This window comes from Biomphalaria glabrata, chromosome 1 (genome assembly GCF_947242115.1).
Source record: "Biomphalaria glabrata chromosome 1, xgBioGlab47.1, whole genome shotgun sequence".
Taxonomy (NCBI): Eukaryota; Metazoa; Mollusca; class Gastropoda; family Planorbidae; genus Biomphalaria; species Biomphalaria glabrata.
In genome coordinates, this window is record NC_074711.1 from 33,115,499 (window position 1) to 33,134,601 (window position 19,103).

Genomic DNA, 19,103 nt, shown 5'->3' on the forward strand with positions numbered 1-19,103 from the left:
CCGGTACAATAAAACCGTTGGGTTCTGTGTGAACACAGTTTCATGGAGACTGCTTCAAAAAAAATGTGTACTACTTGAACACGCAAGCCAATCAATGTACCGGTGTTCCACATATTCTTTTCAGCCTTATCAAATGTCCTCAAATGCCAGTATGATCACAGAGCATAGTTTATGTCTTTCTTTATGTCAATGAACACTAGGCAGATCTTATATAATATTTATTTCTTTGACATCTGACACATGTTTCTTGATGTTTATGGTTGTGGACTGTTGGAATGGGTTTCAAGTCGCGCTATTTGCTGAGACACTTCGGAATTGCTTTTTGAAGAACAAAACAAAAATGAGAAGAAGGGTGTCTGTGGAAGCGGCTAAGTAGCTGGTCAGTTGAGGTCTCGAGTTTGAATCATAATGGAACCTTTTTCTTTTCCAGTTGATTTGACGTTGGACTTGAGTTCCTAGGTACATTAGACTCACATGCCTATTTATGGTCGCGGCTGAAAGAAAAAATAATAGCTCTTAGTGATGACATAGTCTAGTTTCTAGACCAGTGTTTCTCAAACTTTTTTGTCTGGCGGCACAGAAAAAAAGCTACAAAAATTTCGCGGCACACCACGAAGAACAACAGTTGTTTTATAATAAAAAAAGAAAAAAAAAAGATTTTACCTATTTTTAATTATTACATTTAATGTGAAGGGTGTGCCTGTTTTATAGAGCAAATGGGATCTAATCAAGACTCCAGAGTTGGCAAACAAACTCGCATTTCATCGTCTGTTGTAAGAAGTCTCTCTCTTTTATTAGACTTGCTGAAAATCCAAACTCACAAAACCATGAAGATGCAAATGGAAGAATTATTTTGATCGCTTTTAAACTTATTGCAGGATATAACTTTTTAATTGAAATTTAAAACACATCCAGGCTTTTCTCGGCAAAACTTGACTTAAGAACTGCATCGCTTTTTAAATCAATGAGCTGCTCTGCTTCTTCAGTTGTCAGATTTGTAGCTTCATTGTTTCCAAATGGATAGCTGACCCATCCATACTCATTACTTCCAACTGTTGGAAAGTAATGCTGCAATGCTGACTGCAGGTGTGTCAAAGTTTCCAGAATTTCGGGGGTGATTTCTTTATTTGAAGAACATTCATTGTAAGTAGGAAAGCAGTCCTTTCGAGATCTTACTTTGCCACAAAGACAAATTTTCACCAAATGACTTCAGTTTTGAGGATGCAGTGATGATGGTTTCCGATGGTCCTTGAAGACTTAAATTCGATGAATTTAATTTGTCAAATAAATTAGAGAGAAATCTCGCCTTAAAACACCAGATCTCGTCATGAATAGAAATTCCAAAGTCTTTTTTTTTTTCAGCCTCCAAGAATGAAATCAGCTCAGCCTTATGTTGGATGACACGCTTTAACACATTTCCCCTGGAGAGCCAACAAACGTTGGTGTGATACAGGAGACATTTGTAGTCTGAATCCATTGCTTCATAGAGCTGAGAGAAAAGTCGGGATGCAAGCGGTCGAGATTTGATGAAATTTACAACTTCAATCACTTGATCCAGAACAGACATCAAATCTTTCGGCAAAGATTTGAAGGCAAGAGCTTCTCTGTGGATCATGCAGGAACAACTAATACATTTGGATTTTCTTGACGCACAAGAGTGACGAATCTCTTTCTATTTCCTTTCATGGAAGGACAGCCTGCGGTGCCAACGCTGACACAGTTTTTCCACTTTAGTTTGAAGAGCAGAATGTTTTCGTTCACCACTTTGAAAATATCTTCGCCTTTGCTCGTAGTTGGTAAGTCTTTGCAAAATAAGAATTCGTTGACACATTTTTCATTCTTTATGAACCGAATAAAAGCTAGCAGCTGGGCTTTGCCGCTAACGTCAGTGGATTCATAAACTTGAAGAGACCACAGCAGAGACACTTCATCAACAGTCACGTCGAAGTGTTCGCAGATTTGACCTTGTAAATCTGACGATAAGTCTTCAATTCTGCGCAAGATAGTATTATTTGACAAAGGAACTTTTACAACTTTTTGGCGGCTTCGGGTCCAAGGATAGTTTCAACAACTATTTCTAAAGCTGGTGCAATGACTGATTCAGCCTCTGTGTGTGCTTTCTTGCGTTTTGCTAATATCTAAGCAACCTTATAACTTACAATCAATCCTTTTACTGGCAGCTTTAGATAGTTCGTAAGTTTATTAGCTTGTTTATTTTGTTGAGCCCTGATGTTTTCGAGTATTCCTTCGGTTTCGCTTTTACAGCTGGATGTTTTGTTTCCAAGTGTCTCTTCAATTTGATTGAAACAAGCGCCTAATTCGATAGAGTTGCATTGCAGATCAGACAGAATGGCAATGGAGCATCTTCAGGTCCTGAAGATATGGAACCATATCCGATGACATTTTCTTTGTAGCTTCGTTTGGTTCCTTGCTTTTCATTTAACACTTTCGCAGTTTCTTTCTTGGTAAAGTATTTCTCCATGGATAACAATGAATAATGCTTATTGATAATTTGTTTTTATTAACATACACCTAAACAATTTACATGAAACACATCGCTTATTATTATCGTTTCCAATTCAAGAACTGCTGTGCATTTGCTAAGGCGGCCTACATTTGAGTCAATATATGTATAGTGGACAATTCCATAACCTGAATAGCTAACAGCCCTTCCCGTTACTATGGAGCGCTCCACTACTATTACTGGTCGTTGTAAGAGGAGATGTCATCGCAACGTAAAAGAAACATTTAATAGTAGGCAGGCCTGTGTAACGCTGCACGTGCTGCGTTCTGAAAACTCCCGCGGCACACCTGCAAATCTTCGGCGGCACACTAGTGTGCCGCGGCACACAGTTTGAGAAACACTGTTCTAGACCAATTCAAGAGTTAAATCTTTTGATTGGTATTGAAGGAAACAAGTTTGGTTCTTCTGTTTCCTATCTTCTATGTGAAATGTTGCTACTTTAAGTAGTTTGATTTGAAACATTTATTTTGTACAGGCAATCGGCAGATTGTGAAATTCGCTTGACAAATTGTTATTGATGTGTTTTGTAAATGAATAGCGCAGTACTTGGTCATGGCTTGACAGCCCTCTTGACATTCAACACTATTGGAAAATCTTTGGCCCTGGGAGAATCAATGCTAGAAGAATTATTTTAACCGCATGGAGCAATAGTTGTATCATCCTTAATTCAGCTAAAGGGTGGCTTACGTGACGGCTTCATATAACTGCTTCCTGAGATGGTTGCCGACTTGTTCGCCCTTGGTGGTAGATTTGAGTAGTTCATGTACTCAACAATAAAGACAGCTTTGGGATGTCTTCCTCTTCCTTAAACATGTTCCAATCGTGTTCAGTAATACTTTGTTCACTATTCGCAATGTATTCACTTGATGACCTAATCAAGTTTTCGTTGGGGTTGATTTAATCATTGAATCATGTCAATCGCTCACCAATATTGACTATTATGTTAATGAATTTCAACCCCCCCCCCCCACCCCGTTTTTGTTTGTTTGTTTTGAAAGTTGTTGTTTTTTTTTTCTGGCATAAACTTAAATAGTGTTAGCGTGTAAGTTAAGTTGGTTCAATTCAGTGCTTTTAGCCTTGGTGATGCCACCGCATCGCTAACACAACTCGATTCGTCTGCGTCTCTTCCCTCCGCCCGCCCCCCCCCCTCTCTCTCTCTCTCTCTCTCTCTCTCTCTCTCTCTCTTATACTGTAGCTTTTAAATGTTAAAAAAAAATCTTCATTTGATACAATCCTATTAGATCAATTTTAAAAGCAGCGGAGACGAGATGTTTTAATGACAAGTTTGTGGTTTGCTTTACCAGCTGTTTGTGTGTTGGTGCTTTAGATAGGTCGTAGTTCCAGCACAAACCATCGGTATTGTGGACATATCACTATTGACAAGCGGTGAAGATCTATCATATACAGTGCTCTACATTTGTGTGTGCATATTAAGGACTAGCCATAGTGTATTTACGTCCAGGTCATTTTCTGTTCCGCAAACATCGTGCGTGTGTTTTAGTCATAAAGAAACATTATAGACAGTGGTGCTGATAACTGCTGTTGAAACCTGCACATCTTAATGTGGATTTTTCACTCTCGATACCTCGCACTTTAAAAGAAAACCTGCCATCCAAATTCAAAGCAGTTCACTTAGAAAACTTGGCAAGTGTTTGGCCGAATTTGTTTGTGACTACTATCAGCTTGATTCGTGTAAAACATCTTTTTTTTAAATCGGTAATTACGGTCGTCATGTTAATTGTTGCAATTATGAAACGGTGACGATTAGAAGTGTGTCTGTAATTAACCCTTAGTGATTTAATTGTAAAATAAAATGCGTTGTGTCTATTTTGTGTGTGTGTTTAAATATTTTCTAATTAATATGAATCGAATCTCAGGTAACAAAGTTAGCCTTTACTACCTGACTACCTTGGTGTGCTCTTAGTATAGACAAATGGCTGCATACGTGGCGAATCTATTTGGTCTCATTGTTTCTCAAGTTTAATCTTCTAACTAAGACTGATGTTGTCATTGTATGAATGGGAAGTTCTTGCTATTTGTAAAACTACAAAGCAGTACTAGCGTTGATGTCATCACTATTTCCATCCTGAGTTCTTTGTTTCCGCTGGCAGGGGACCACTACGAATTGTGATCGTTTTAACCCTTCTGGATCAAAGACTGAAGTAGACCATGTTTTTCAGATTAGAGTAGCGGTCATAGTGTGTGTGTGTGTCTTTAGGGAACATTGTCTTTGCTTTTTTTTTTTTAATTGCCGTCACGGTGTGTGACTTAATTCAAATGTTAGTACATACACACAGGTTCAGTTAAGGCAGGCTTTTAATAAACACACATAAAAATGTTAAACACTTTAAGGTAGTATTGATTTTGTTAGACGCGACTACAAGAAGTAGTAAAAGCCCACTGTTGAAATAAGTTACTGGGTAGAACAGGTTTAGTTTGTGAGAATGTACGAGTGGGGGGGGGGGGCGGTAGTCCTTTGACTCATTTCATCCTGCAGAGCATGTGCTGCGCGCCATTGTGGAATGGGCATAATTTGTTTATTGGACTGGGATGGTTAGTTGCAAGACGGTGAACTAAAAGGAGAAGCTGCTGGCAGAAGAGCGGGACAGGCGTTTCAGTTGCTGAGTACGTGCATGAAGTGGGAGCGAAAGAAAGAATTGAATTTCGGGTTTGATTTGTTGGGGGAAGATTGGCCCAGTCTGTGTTGCCAGGAGTTCACGTAGATTCTACTTGTTTCACTGCTTGGAATGTTTTTACTAAAATCAGTGTCATTTCGATTGACTCGTGTTTTAAGGAAATCTTCTAGCAGCCCTGTTGTATAGAGAACGTGAATATCTGTTTATTTCTCTTTGAAGTCAACATTAATATTTCTCCTAACTTTTCCCTGTTTTTTTTTGTGTTAGATAGAAAACTGGTTTGTTATAAGAAACGAGACTTGGAATACCTTATCGGGAGTAACATTTGTGCCATAGTCATTATGAAGGTTGCTTGGGTTTGCTTGAATATTTTTTTTTTCGGACCATGTGTCTTTGTGTGTGAATTGTATAGGCGGCGTTTATTTTCATTTTTTTTTTTTTTTTCTGAACCTCAACAGGAATAATGGTCCTTATAAAAACAGATCAAGACCATTAGCTGATTGACATTGGGGCCAGAAGGATGGTTCACAGAATGTTTCTTGCCGAGCCCCAGTAAAACCTTAACACCAGCTTGGATGCTAGAAGTGGCACTCTGTGGCCGGGATCGTCTACAGTGCCTCGAGGTTCTGTACGCGAAGTATGCTGGCCCATAATGGACTGGCTCTCATCACTGAAAAGCTCCAGAACCAGCGCCTGGAAGAATCCTCTCAGAGTACCAACATTAGTTGTAGCAGTAAGTCACCGGTAAGTTGTTGTTGTTTACAAAGTAAATAGAGCAAAGAAGTACATTTGGCTTGATCTCTTCTATAGAGTATGTGTGTGTGACATTTGTGCTGCGTAGTTATGTGAGCAGCAGGACTTGAGATTCTAAACCTGAACTTGTACACCTGTTGAAAAAAAGATGTTTACATATTGCATTTTTCCCCTCTTCCTGTTCTCATTTGTGACTTCCGATTTGTAGGTCAATTAGCCCTGAGATAGCCACTCAGTGCTTTCCGGTGGGGTATTTCTGGTAAAAGGGAAAAAAAAAAGGGAGGGGGGAATCAGTGACTTAAAGCGGGCCTCCTGAGTATATAGACTTGAAGGAATTAATCAGCATTCTCTGGTGCCAGGTTTGTGTTTCTCGGCTTTCATCTATGGGTGTTGTCTCGTGCTGTGCTCTATCCGGATGTGAAATATTATCCTAGTAAGCATCATTTTTCTTGTAGTTTTGATTAGAGCTTTACTTTATATAAGTTGTTATGGCCGTATCGCCTACTCCGATTGCAGTAATATTTGGGGACTCCTTTCACCAGTAGTGGAAGACTAGCTCGTTATTTGGGCCTGATTAAGACTTGAAAGCTATTTAAAGTATGAGGTCCCTTGCTATCAACATAAGACAATTTTTCCTTTGCTTTTTCTTCCAAAAGATTGAAAGTCATTTTAAGGTGCCTCAAGCGAGTTAGGGCCATAAGCTATACCTTTTATTGCCTCTAGATTATTTCAGCACTGCCCATTGAAGTTGTGATTAACAATGTATAAAATCAAATAAATTCTATATTGACCTTAATTCTTTACATTTTATTTTTTTTAAATGCACATATTTCGTTAGCATTTAATTTTTTAAAAACATTTTCATAACTAGCTATGTCATAGATAACACATGAGCTCTTGAGTTGTTCTGTAGAATGTCTGCATTCTATTTTGTGTTCATGATAACTCAGCTGGGTTTGAGGCGACAGAATGAAAGAATTAGAAGTCATTTTCTATCTGGCGCCACAAAGTACACGGGCTTACTCTATTGTGGACCCCCCCCCCCCCCAATTTGAATGTCTTTTTGGAGCTGAATGACAAGCCCGAGACACATCGATACAGGAGGACGTCCTGTGCTGTTCAAGGTAGGGAATGACTATTGGGGCTGGAGTGAGATGCATAGAAAGGTTCTCTCCCATGTGGCTAACCTAACATTCATTATTGCAACCTGCCATCTATAGAGATTAAAACAATTTATTAAAAAATGCATTATACAGATTAGACATAGCAACACGATTACACACACACACACACACATATAATACATATATATATATATATATATATATATATATATATATATATATATATATATATATATATATATATATATATATATATATATATATATATATATATATTATTTTCAAAATCTATCATGCTTGTTTTTTTTTTTTTTGTTTTTTTTTCTTCATTTCTGCTTTTTTTTCTTCATTTCTGCTTTTTTTCTGCCCTGGGAACTTAAGACTACTATTTATCCTTACCTATTCCAAAGAACAAACTTCGCGATCAAAACTTTATTGTCCTCCTCAACAGCTGAGATCCTCACCCTCCAAACAATTTTCCGATATATTTATGACCAGACTTGAAATAAATATGCCTATTGGATCCATTGTTGGATACTTCTATACTATGGACTTGTATGCCAATCTAGAGATTAGACCACATGTGCAGTTGCCTGGAATAATTTGCTTAAGCCTAATGCTCCTTGCCCTTGAGAATACTGCTTCAATAAATTACATATATTGATCGTTTGATATTCTTCCAGCCAGCACAGTAACTTTGTTATAGCAGACATTGTGGAGTTTGTCCTTGACTACATGTCTCTTTGTTTCCAGAGATGAATGCTATCTCTTCTTAAGCCTTAAGATTAACACGTGGGTGCCTGCAATAGGCCTAAGTACTGTATGCTACCTGAAGATAGATACACTTTGTGCTTACATTAGGTCTATGCACTGTAATGGGTCTTAAAATAGACACACTTTGTGTGCTAACATTAGGCCTAAGAACTGTAGTATCTTAAAATAAACACACTTTGTGTGCTTAATTAGACCTAATACTGTAGTATCTTAAAATGAACACACTTTGTGTGCTTACATTAGGCCTAAGTACTGTAGTATCTTAAAATGAACACACTTTGTATGCTTACATATGGCCTAAGTACTGTAGTATCTTAAAATGAACACACTTTGTGTGCTTACATTAGGCCTAAGTACTGTAGTATCTTAAAATGAACACACTTTGTGTGCTTACATTAGGCCTAAATACTGTAGTATCTTAAAATGAACACACTTTTGTGTGCTTAAATTAGGCCTATGTACTGTAGTATCTTAAAATGAACACACTTTGTGTGCTTACATTAGGCCTAAGTACTGTAGTATCTTAAAATGAACACACTTTTGTGTGCTTAAATTAGGCCTATGTACTGTAGTATCTTAAAATGAACACACTTTGTGTGCTTACATTAGGCCTAAATACTGTAGTATCTTAAAATGAACACACTTTTGTGTGCTTAAATTAGGCCTATGTACTGTAGTATCTTAAAATGAACACACTTTGTGTGCTTACATTAGGCCCAAGTACTGTATTTGTCTTAAAATGAACACACTTTGTGTGCTAACATTAGGCCTAAGTACTGAATTTGCCATAAGATTTGTTTGCCTAGTTAGACTTCAGCACTGTTTGATTATGTTTGTATACATGATTAGCTGTTTTGTATACTAAGTATACTACAAACGAAAACAAAAGATAATGTTTTGTTTACATGAGTTGTAGGTTTGTAATTGCTGGATTTGTGGATTTTAGCAATTTTTGTTGTTAGACTAATATATTTGTCATCACTTTGAAAAGTTAGGGGAAAGGGGTGGGATAGGTTGTATTAGAACACCATAATTTTCTGTATGTAGAGTTTTATTTTAAATGTATTCATACATGTCATACCTGTGCTTGCTTTCACACATCAAATACACATTTTCTGCTGTAAAGGATCAATGAAGAATTTTACATTGTCTTGTAAGTAAAAAAAATAATTCTAGTAGGGTGGATATAGTGCTATAACCCACTAGCCAAACTATGTGTATAAATGGTTTGTTATGTTAGTAATGTCCTGTGAACTTTGCTGAAGGCAGTTCCCTTGAACTACATAATGGGTGCACCTGTTTGAGTCAGATTTAATTACATTTTGCAATTTGTTTGAAATATGTTATAGGGCATAAACAGAAGGTGTGTGTGTGTGTGTGTTTATGTAAGGACAATTAAATAGCTATATGATCCTTAGGAATAATATTAAATTAAAAATACTTTTTTTATTTATGATTGAGTGCTTTTGAATATCTTGTATTAAATGGTAATCCCAAATTACAAATGTATTTTGTAAAATGTTGAAATAAGAAAGAAATAAGTTCTGTCTTTTTTTATTACCTTAATTTTGCTGTTGTTGCTCTTTTAATTGTAGAAGTCCTGGTGTTTCATAGCATTTCTGCTTAAAATAGATTTGGTGCAGTAATAATATTTATTGAAGGTTGAGTTTCCTTCTGTGTCTGGATTTAAAACACTGTTATTGTTTTATTTTTGTTAATATCATGTTGTTTTTTTTATTCAAAGCAGGAGAGTACAGCCAAAGCACCATGTCAGTCAGAACCTAACAAGCTAGCCATTAAAGGTATCATATTTAAAGATTTCATATTATTAATGCTAAAAAAAAACTATTGCCTAGACATTATTTTATTGCTAGTTTCTAATATTTCATATGTCTGAAGGATAGGAAATAGGCAACGTTTAGGACGTTTTTGTTTTTTGTATTTTGTATCCTGTTGTCTGAAATATGTCCTGCATTCTAAAAATGATTTTCTCACAATGCTAATATTAACTATCACACTGGGCATCTATTTAATCTGAGTGTCCTTGTTAAACCTGAATTGTGATCACCATTAGATCTAGCTCTTTCTTTGTGTACACCTAGCTTGAATCTAAATTTGCATATCTTCTATTTAGGCACCAATGTGTGGGCACTATCCTTGGAGTCAGAACGCCTTTCTAGACATGAGTTCAGTTCTCCTGATAGCAAAACTGGACTTCGGGCACCTGACAAGATTCAAACCTCCAATATATGTCGGCACAAAAAGTTTCCCACCTCTGGTCAGATCTGTGATATTGCACCCGGAACACCATCAGCGCCGCCCAAAAAAAAGCATTGCAGATCATTGTCTGTTCCAGCTGATGGTCTGGTTGTCTATCCCACCACATCAAAAGAGTCAAGTAAAATATGGAAACCTATCGCTGTGATTCCTCGCAGCAACAATAACTTTCCTGAGAAAGATAGAAACAGTCTGCCTGTGTTCTCTAGTGAAGCTGGCACATGGCTGCCAACTAAATCCTCAGGTTTTAAACTTGTTCCTGTTGTTTCATCGCCACCTAGTGTGGATAGCGGACACTACACTACGTCTGACCTACAGACTCCTCCAGGCTCACCCGTGCCAAGGCCAGCTTCTGCAACCAGCGAGTGTTCCTTCAGCTCTCACGGGTCAGTGTGGCATGATTATAGCCCCATCAGGAATAGGGTACGGGTTCTGGAAAACCGAAGTCTTTCATGTGAGGATCAGATCTCAGGATCCTCCACCATTTCAATACCCTGTGCGCATGGCAGATCGGATATAAGCTCCCGCTGCCGCAGCAACAGTCATTATGGCAGCATTAGTTGTAACAGCAGTGGCATCCCAAGGTGTCATTCCCAACCGTGTGTCCTCCATCATAGACGATGTGGCAAGAAACGGAGGAGGGACTGTGATAGGCCAACACTTAACTTTAATAAAATGACAGAGGTAAGTGAAAGGAAATAGTTTATATCAGTCATGTGACAGTTATTTTTTTTCTTTGTTTTAACTAGTTATTGTTTGTATTTTTAAGCATTTTCAAATGTTAAAAATAATAATTCTTTTTTTTATTTTGAGAACAGCATATTATTTTTTTGTGCCATGAGATAATGTTGTTTTTAAGGGAGGGGATACAATACAAAAAGTAAGAAAGTATGTTATTCATTTACACCTAGCTGCTGAATCCACTCCGAGTTTTTTTGTTTTTATTTTGTTTGATGTCAGAAAGTTGAGAACATTGTCAGCATGTAAAACTAGTCAAGCTTAGTCAAGTGGTTTAGATACATAATCTCTTTTTGTTTCATATTCATCCCCCTTTTCGGTTCTTAACTTTAGGGGGAAAAAAGCGTGGGTGTAAAAAAAATACCTGTTATCAGTGGCGTAGCTATGGTGGGGGACGGGGGTTGAGATTGTATATCCATAGTCATTTTCAAACATGACTTGGTGCATACTTTGAATCAAAGTTTCATTTTGTTTCCTGAACAGTTTTCTATTTTCTGTCCTATTGCAAATGTTGCCTTTGTCTAGAGCTATTTCATTATCTATCTGTTTATGACAACTCAGTAATAAGTAGATCGAAACTTAAGCATGGTTGAACAGGTGGATCTGTCATCATTAAGAACTTAATCAAACATGTTTTTGAGGTGCCGATCAAGGGTTGTATTGAAATCTAATTGCAGAAGTTACATTCATGTTTTTTTAATTCGTGTATTCCCGAAGAATGCTTTGCAAAATGTTCTCGCTACTCTTGCTAACTTTGAACCGTATTCATGGAGAATGAAATGTAAACTTGTCGGACGGAACATTAACTCGCCAAATGTAGACCTAGGTTTTGATACCTTTGAAAATGTTGAAACACACAACCTAAACCTCTTCCGTCGTCTTCTCACTAAATACGATCTTAGCAAGAGGCGACTAAACAAAGTTGAATAGTCCTAGTGATGTGGCAATTTATCTCTCAATTACTTTAACCTCCCCACTCACACTCTTCTTTGTTTTTAATAAGACTTTCCTCCAGACCACCTCCCTCTAGATTGAGAGGATTGGGTTATCCGCATCAAGGGGCTAAACTTCCATTTCCCGTTGTCTAGATTCCCACGTGCGCCTAGGTTTCATCTAAATTTAGACAAGGTGCATGTTGCAGACTTGTGTATCAGGCCGCTAGATTACATTGAACTCTCTTTGTTTGAAACATGCAGCGAACACTCTAGTCTTCAAATAGGTCTAATATGTATATTATGTAATAACCTTTCGAAAACGTCGTTTTTCAAAAAGTCCCCCACCACTAAAAGTTAAAAAAAAATATAATCAGCTGCATTTTGTTGCATTTTTTTTCTCTCGAAACACATTTTTGAAATGTCAATTTCGCTTCTTCTTGTTCATACTTAAAACTACTTAGCAGGTCTGAGAAAATAGATATTTGAAAATGACAAGATTATAAATCATTATATCGAGCGTTGGATTCACACACACAAATGTCATGCAACGTGTGTTAACTAACTTCGCTTTACTTAAATAAGAATAAGTCCATTCTTTTGTTCTTGAATCCTTCCTTCTGATAGCTCTTATTCGAATTTCTTTTCTTCTCGCCTAAAGAGTACTAACAAAGTGAATAGTTTATAGTTATTTGTATATTTTAATACTGATTGTTATTCCAAGTCCTTTTTTTTTTAACCTGATGTTTAAAACTAATGATTATATTTTTTAGACGCATCAATACATTATTTACATATATGAACTGAAGTCTTCTATAAGCATACACACACACACACTTTATCTCACTCACAAACCTCTCCATTTTATAGACTGCCGTGATTCCGCTGAGTTTTGCCTTTTTTTCCCTTCATAATGCTAACTAGTTTCCTGTTCTTCTATTGGACCTCTTGAGTATTTGTACTAAAGCCTCCTCTTAAATCACCTCATGACTAGACACTAAAGACTTAGACCATAGGCCTATAACCCAGTGAAACAACTTTACCATCGACCTGAGTGCACCGATTTATTCCCTATGACCCAAGTTTACCGGCTTTATCTACCATGTAGAATTTGACACTTGATTATAAATAGCTTTACGTTGGTCTTGGTTTTTCCTGGTAGTTTTAAGTTTGTACAATTATAGTGAGCAAACAAACAGCCGTCTCGTTAATTGATAGTGGTTGTTAGGACCTTCCTTAATTCAGAGTTAAAAAAAAAAACTTCTTATGGATATATTTTAGTCTGGTGAGGTGATTTGCATTGTCAAGGTCATCGAACCTCAAATGCGTACGATTGTAGCTCCTATTTAAAATTCTACTAAGTTCATGTGGCGTGGCTGGTTCATAACTCTGACTTGATTGAATTTGACATTAGCATTCTCTGGACAACTTTAATTTTGAACATTTGAAAGTGGATTTAAAAAAATAATAACACTAAAACAGGTCCTTTTTTTTCCCTCTTCTTGGGGTCTTGATCGTGACGAGAATATGCCATCATTTTTTATTTTCAGAGATCTTTGCTTTGTTGTGTACTATGTACGCTTTGGTCGACCACTCAGTTTTGGATCAATCCTACTATTTTTTTTTTGTTTTATTATTGACCATACTTTGTCCCCCCTCCACCAATTACATTTTTTCCCTTTAGCTTTTCACACACACACATACACACACGCACTTGTAAATAAAATGTAAATAATTTACTTGTAGAGGTAATTGTTCACACACACACACACGCACGCACACATATACGTTTTATTGGCAAAACTAATGGAAAATAATGAAGGTAGAGGAGTTTGATTAATTACATTTTTGATCACTTTGTAGAGTTGAATAGAATATATCCCAATCAGATCTACTGTCATTGACAAGGATTTTTGTACTAACTTGGTCCTCTTTGACGTCAATCTAAAGAAATGTTTCCAATGGGTTTGAAACAAACTCAACATATACATGTCATTGAACTGACGATATTTTGTTAGATTCCTCTTAACAGTTGAACTGCTTTGAATCGTTGCTGTTTGTCAGCTGTGTGGATGTGTTTTCACATTTCTTAGCGCTGGCGGTAGTGCTGGAAGTGTTTAGCTCGCTATGGATTTGTCCAGCCACAGTCGCTCAATGACGCTGTTAATAGTGTCGGGATGGGAGGAAAAGGGGGGTGGGGTGGGGCGTGCCAGCCAATGTGTGAGAGTGAAGTACGGGCAGATCGTTGAACTGTTTCTTAGTGCTGGAAAGATCAAAAAACAAAAATGAGATAAAACGTGTGTGTGTGTGAGTTTACTAACCCAACGTTCCGTTCCCTACTGAACCTCTTCTATTACCTGATCCATTGATCTTCACCCAGTTCTAGCTCATTGCTTTTGGGATTGGCTCCTATCCTGTCACATTTCATTTCTCTCTGACACGCAGACCTATGGGCTGTACATCTACACATTAATATGCGGAAGTTGCGCGCGCACACACACTCATAGGGCGATCTCGTTTTAGCTTTGGGCTTCTTCAGCTTGACCTTATCATTTGGTTGATAGCTTTTCTTGTGCACTCATTACCTTTACAACTGTTTATCTTTTACTGCCATTGGGTATTTCTGTTTACAAACTTGGTTCATCTCAAAAGTTGAACTAGTGGTATTGAGCTATGAGCTGTGTGACCCATTCTCATAGTGAGAACATGGTTCGATATGCGGAACAAATAGTGAGAGCAAAGCGACTCTGAAGATGAAAAAAAAATGAAATCGGGACTAGTATTAGAGATGAAACCACACACTCACATGTAAGCATTGGCAACTAGAAGGAAGGAAGAGAGTGCCAGTAGAAGCGCAAAACAATAAAAATAACATGTTTGTTTGTTGTTGTTTTTTTTCATTAGTATTCAGCTATAAAGATAGCCTATACGGTAGGAAAGTATTGGACTTTGAGTGAATAACGTTTTACGTATATTATCTAATTCGTTTTAGTCTGCGCTCTAATTATTTTTTAAATACTAAAAAGAGATATTTATTTAATAGTTTGAAACCACTTTTCATTTGGAGATGAGATTTCTTAATGATCGTCAAGTGGCTTAAATAGGTCAGCCGCTGCTTCTATCTTTATTAGTCCTTCTATTTGTGTAAGCGATCCCCTTCTATTTGTCTTTCTGTCTGTAAGTGCTATTCAAGACTCTGATTTCACCATCGTCTGTTTCGTGTATGCACATGTTCCTAAACATTTTTTGAACGAGCTTTGAAAGGCAGTTCCTGTCCATGAGTCCGGTATCACAAAGGCACAGTTCACATTTATAACGTACTTGGTGAGGCCACCACTTAGGTGCGTGCACATTGTGAGACAGCACAAGCTCTCAAGGATTCGCGTTTATTTTGTATACAGCCTTGTGATTATTAAACGATAGAACTTAACCCATGCCTGCTCTGTTCCGTCTGAAGCATAACAAGGTGGTGGGAGCGGGGGGGGGGGGGAGCTTTGCATGAACGTTAAAGGCAAAGATATGGATATAGTCAGGGGCTTGACTTGGTTCTCACCACGGTATTGTGAAGTGTTACCATGCTCAAATCTCACTCTGCATTTGTATAGTTACATATCAGTTGCATTTTAAAATGGTTTTATTTAAGCACAGCTGTTCTCAGTGCTGTGCTTGAAGAGTGCATTTCTGCAGCTCTAAATTCAGGAAATCGCTTTCTGACAGGGCTCCACAGAACCCACGGAAAACTATACCATACCCACTAGCCTGAAGAGAAAAAAAAACTGAACTCTCTTAACTGGGCTTCTTCACATTGTAAACAAAAAATGTCTCCATCTTAACCCCAACTTGTCAAAGTCCTGGCCTTGTCTGACTGAATGCAGGGGACCTGCACATTTGCGTGTACCAAAAACTGCTTTTACTATCTTGTTTTTTTAATTATTTGATACTAAATTCTCAGGTCAAATTTTTATTTATAATTATTGGATCCCATTCTGTTACAAATCGTTGTTCATTAAAAAAAAAAACATTCATATGGATGTGTTGTTGTTTTTTTAATTTAATGCGTTCATCTTCAACATATTAGTAAGTCTTACAGTAGTTCTAACGCAAGCTGTAGAAAGTACAATAAAACGTGTAAACATCTATTTCTGGGAAATCATAAATCTAGATCCTAGCTGTGAATCTACAGGCTAGTCAAAGGTTGGCCAGACGCTGAGGCACTCATTAAAAGCTAGGCTATCAAGTAGCTTGCTGCTTGTCGATCAATAGCACAACCTGGTGGATCGAGTAGCAGACCTGTGTTGTTCTACATCTCCTCTCTTGGTCTGCGCGTGTTGTGTCCATAGATATAATTACATAGTAAATCATGCAAGAAACTTGACTAGGCTTTTCAATGATGAATGATTTATGAAAAGAAATACAGCCAAATTAATTTGTTCTTGCCTTTAGGACAATACTGCATTACAACTGCAACATAATATTGTGAGTGCCAGTGAGTCAATACCTACATGTAGGAGTTTCCTTTCTTATTCACAGAGACCCTGACCCCTCTCCCTTTCTCTCACTTAAACACAGTCACACAGATTCTCCATCCTTCTCTCATTGACATTCTTTTTACAAAACTTATAGCAACTCTGTCTGTCAGTCTGTCTGGTTCAAAGTTTGTCCATGTTTTGTCTCCCATACCCAATCTAGAATCAAGTGGACATTTTGCACACAACTATTTCTTGTACCTGACAACACAAGAATCAATAAACAAAAATTACCAATTTGTTAATTAATTATCGGTAATTAATTATTTTGTTTAATATCTGAGAAGTGAAAGAAATAGTACTCAACATATGTGGCATTTTAAGTTGAATTAGTCCCCTTTATACATTATGTAGAGAATTAGGTCATTGCTTTAAAGTTTGAATCGAACAATAGATAGCTCTGAAATCTTCTATTTTTAAAACCACTTCACTGGCACAGTGGTTAGTGTATTAGCTAGAGGAGCCTTGTTCAAATTCAAGTTGTACAACTTTTTTTTTTTTAAATATAAAATACTGTATATTTAAAAAGCTATCATGCTAAAGCCTTTACCCTGATACCCCCATCTTACTCTCCCCCACCCCAACCTTTCCCAACTGGTCCAGACAAGTGATAGGTTCATAGAACATTGAGAACAAAAACAATTGGTAAAAAATATTTCTCATCATTCAGATTAATTATTGCTAGTCTAGATCTATTTCAAAGGTGACATGACTGATCCAAGCTAATTGATACAATTACAATTGGTAAAAGCTTGGTTTTGTTGGGCTTTTTTGTTGTTTTTTTTTAAGTATTTTCTTCTTCTTTTAGTGTGATACATTGTTTTGAAATGATGGATTTCAAAACAAATATATTGTACTACTACTTCTGAACACACATACAAGTTAACTGTGCACTCTTGTTTCAGACTGCCTATCCAATGTACCCAGACTCTCATAGTTATTCAGAGCTTTGGTGTTCCGGTGATAAACAGGTAAACATTCATCAAGTGTTTATGCACTTTCAATTTACAAAATGTTTTTGTTTTGTGATCCATCGAACTCTTGACTCTCTGTTGTTTTCTTTATCACTTATCTAGTTCTATGTCATGTCTTATTCTTGAAACTTGTGGCTTTCATCACTAATCTAGTTATATACCATGTCTTATTCTTGAAACTTGTGGCTTTCATCTCTTATCTAGTTATATACCATGTCTTATTCTTGAAACTTGTGGCTTTCATCTCTTATCTAGTTATATACCATGTCTTATTCTTGAAACTTGGTGGCTTTCATCTCTTATCTAGTTATATGTCATATCTCATACTTTGTTTTATTTTACCCAAGCAATGTCTTGTTTGTAACTTTAAAAATATTTAATTCCCAATTGTGGGTTTTTGTGGCACCATTGCTAACTCTTTTACCACCTGCTACCATATGTTTTTTCTTTCTCTCTCCTTCTGATTTATTGGGAACAGGCTATTAAAACATATTATTACTACCAGTGCTTTTTTTTTTTGTAAAAGAATAGGTGCCGGTAATCAGTGATGAATTGATTAACTTGTAACTACTAATTAATTAATAATGAACATTAAAATACTAGAAAAGTAATAATTTTTCCCCACATTTAAAAAGCACTGACTACTACTACTGATATGGTGTTTTGCTTGACATTTTTGAGATCCATTCGAACATTACACCCGGACTAAACTACAAACAACCAACCATCAAAACACATTTACTAAATAACACCTTAACAAAAGAATCAAATCCACTGGAGCTCAAAGTAGGCACGCTTGAAACAATCGAAAGCTATCAAAAAACAGCTATCCATATTTATCCATATTTATACAGACGGATCGGCTTTCAAAGCTACCATCAATGCTGGTCTTGGTGCCTTCCTGGTCTTCCCTAAAAATAAACACTCTGAGATAAGCGCACCCTGTGGTGATTACTGCTCAAACTTCCAAGCCGAAATTGAGGCAATTACCATAGCACTTCAGACAGTGGAAAACAAATTATATGAAGGAGTGCAACCACCATCAGATATTGTTGTCTTTACAGACTCCCAATCTACTCTGCAAGCACTTTAACAGCAGCACCTCAAACAGCCCAAGAGAGTTGACAACACTCATTGTGATAATCCACCAGATGATATCAAAATTAAATATCAATATTACACTACAGTGGATCCCTGGACACATTGGCATCATGGGAAATGAAAAGGCAGATAAGCTATCAAAGGCAGGTACATCTATGGAACAACCAGATAGACCTGTTAACTAACTCACCCTAAGGTCAATGTTAGTCAACAATCACAAAGAGGAGTGGCTCAACCAATGGGCATCAGGAAACACAGGCAGAGCGATGTACAGAGAAATGACTACGCCTAACAAACTGGACAGTATTAACTTCCTCCCCCGCAAAGAACAATCTACAATCTTCCAACTAAGAACAGGACACACACCACTATTAAATTACCACCTGAACAAAATAAACTCCACACAACTACCCCTTTGCAGACATTGCGCCCACCCCTTTGAAACCGTAAACCATATCCTCTTTGAATGCCCCTCCCTAATCCACCTTAGGCAGACCCTTCTTCCACTACAGCCCAACATAACCAACACCCTGTACGGCAGTGCTGAACAACTGAAGAAAACAGCACACTTTTTTTTCCTTGGCACAGTCTGCAAAAGAGCTCACAGCTCAGCAGCAATAAAGCTGGCTAGAAGAAGAAGAAGAGATCCATTGTCTTGGCTTGATCTTTTTCTTCATTCTTTATTATAAACTTTTTTTTATGTTTACCCCTAAAAAACATTTGACATTGTATTATTACTTTCAG

General features: G+C 37.1%; 1 protein-coding gene across 7 annotated transcripts in view; it reads left to right on the plus strand.

Moving 5' to 3' along the window:
* LOC106079109 (protein FAM53A-like) overlaps window positions 1-19,103 on the plus strand; it is a 36,105-nt gene that overhangs the window by 9,843 nt on the left and 7,159 nt on the right. For 4 of the 7 annotated variants that reach the window (XM_056033018.1, XM_056033035.1, XM_056033051.1 and 1 more), the window contains exons 2-5: window positions 5,619-5,904; window positions 9,556-9,613; window positions 9,946-10,772; window positions 17,190-17,255. In XM_056033018.1, the coding sequence (XP_055888993.1) occupies window positions 5,800-5,904; window positions 9,556-9,613; window positions 9,946-10,772; window positions 17,190-17,255 (1,056 nt within the window). In that variant the 5' untranslated portion in view covers window positions 5,619-5,799. Of the gene's footprint in view, window positions 1-5,042; window positions 5,150-5,174; window positions 5,352-5,618; window positions 5,905-9,555; window positions 9,614-9,945; window positions 10,773-17,189; window positions 17,256-19,103 lie in introns of those variants that run through there. The other 3 variants (XM_056033027.1, XM_056033042.1, XM_056033056.1) reach the window with 3 other exon arrangements.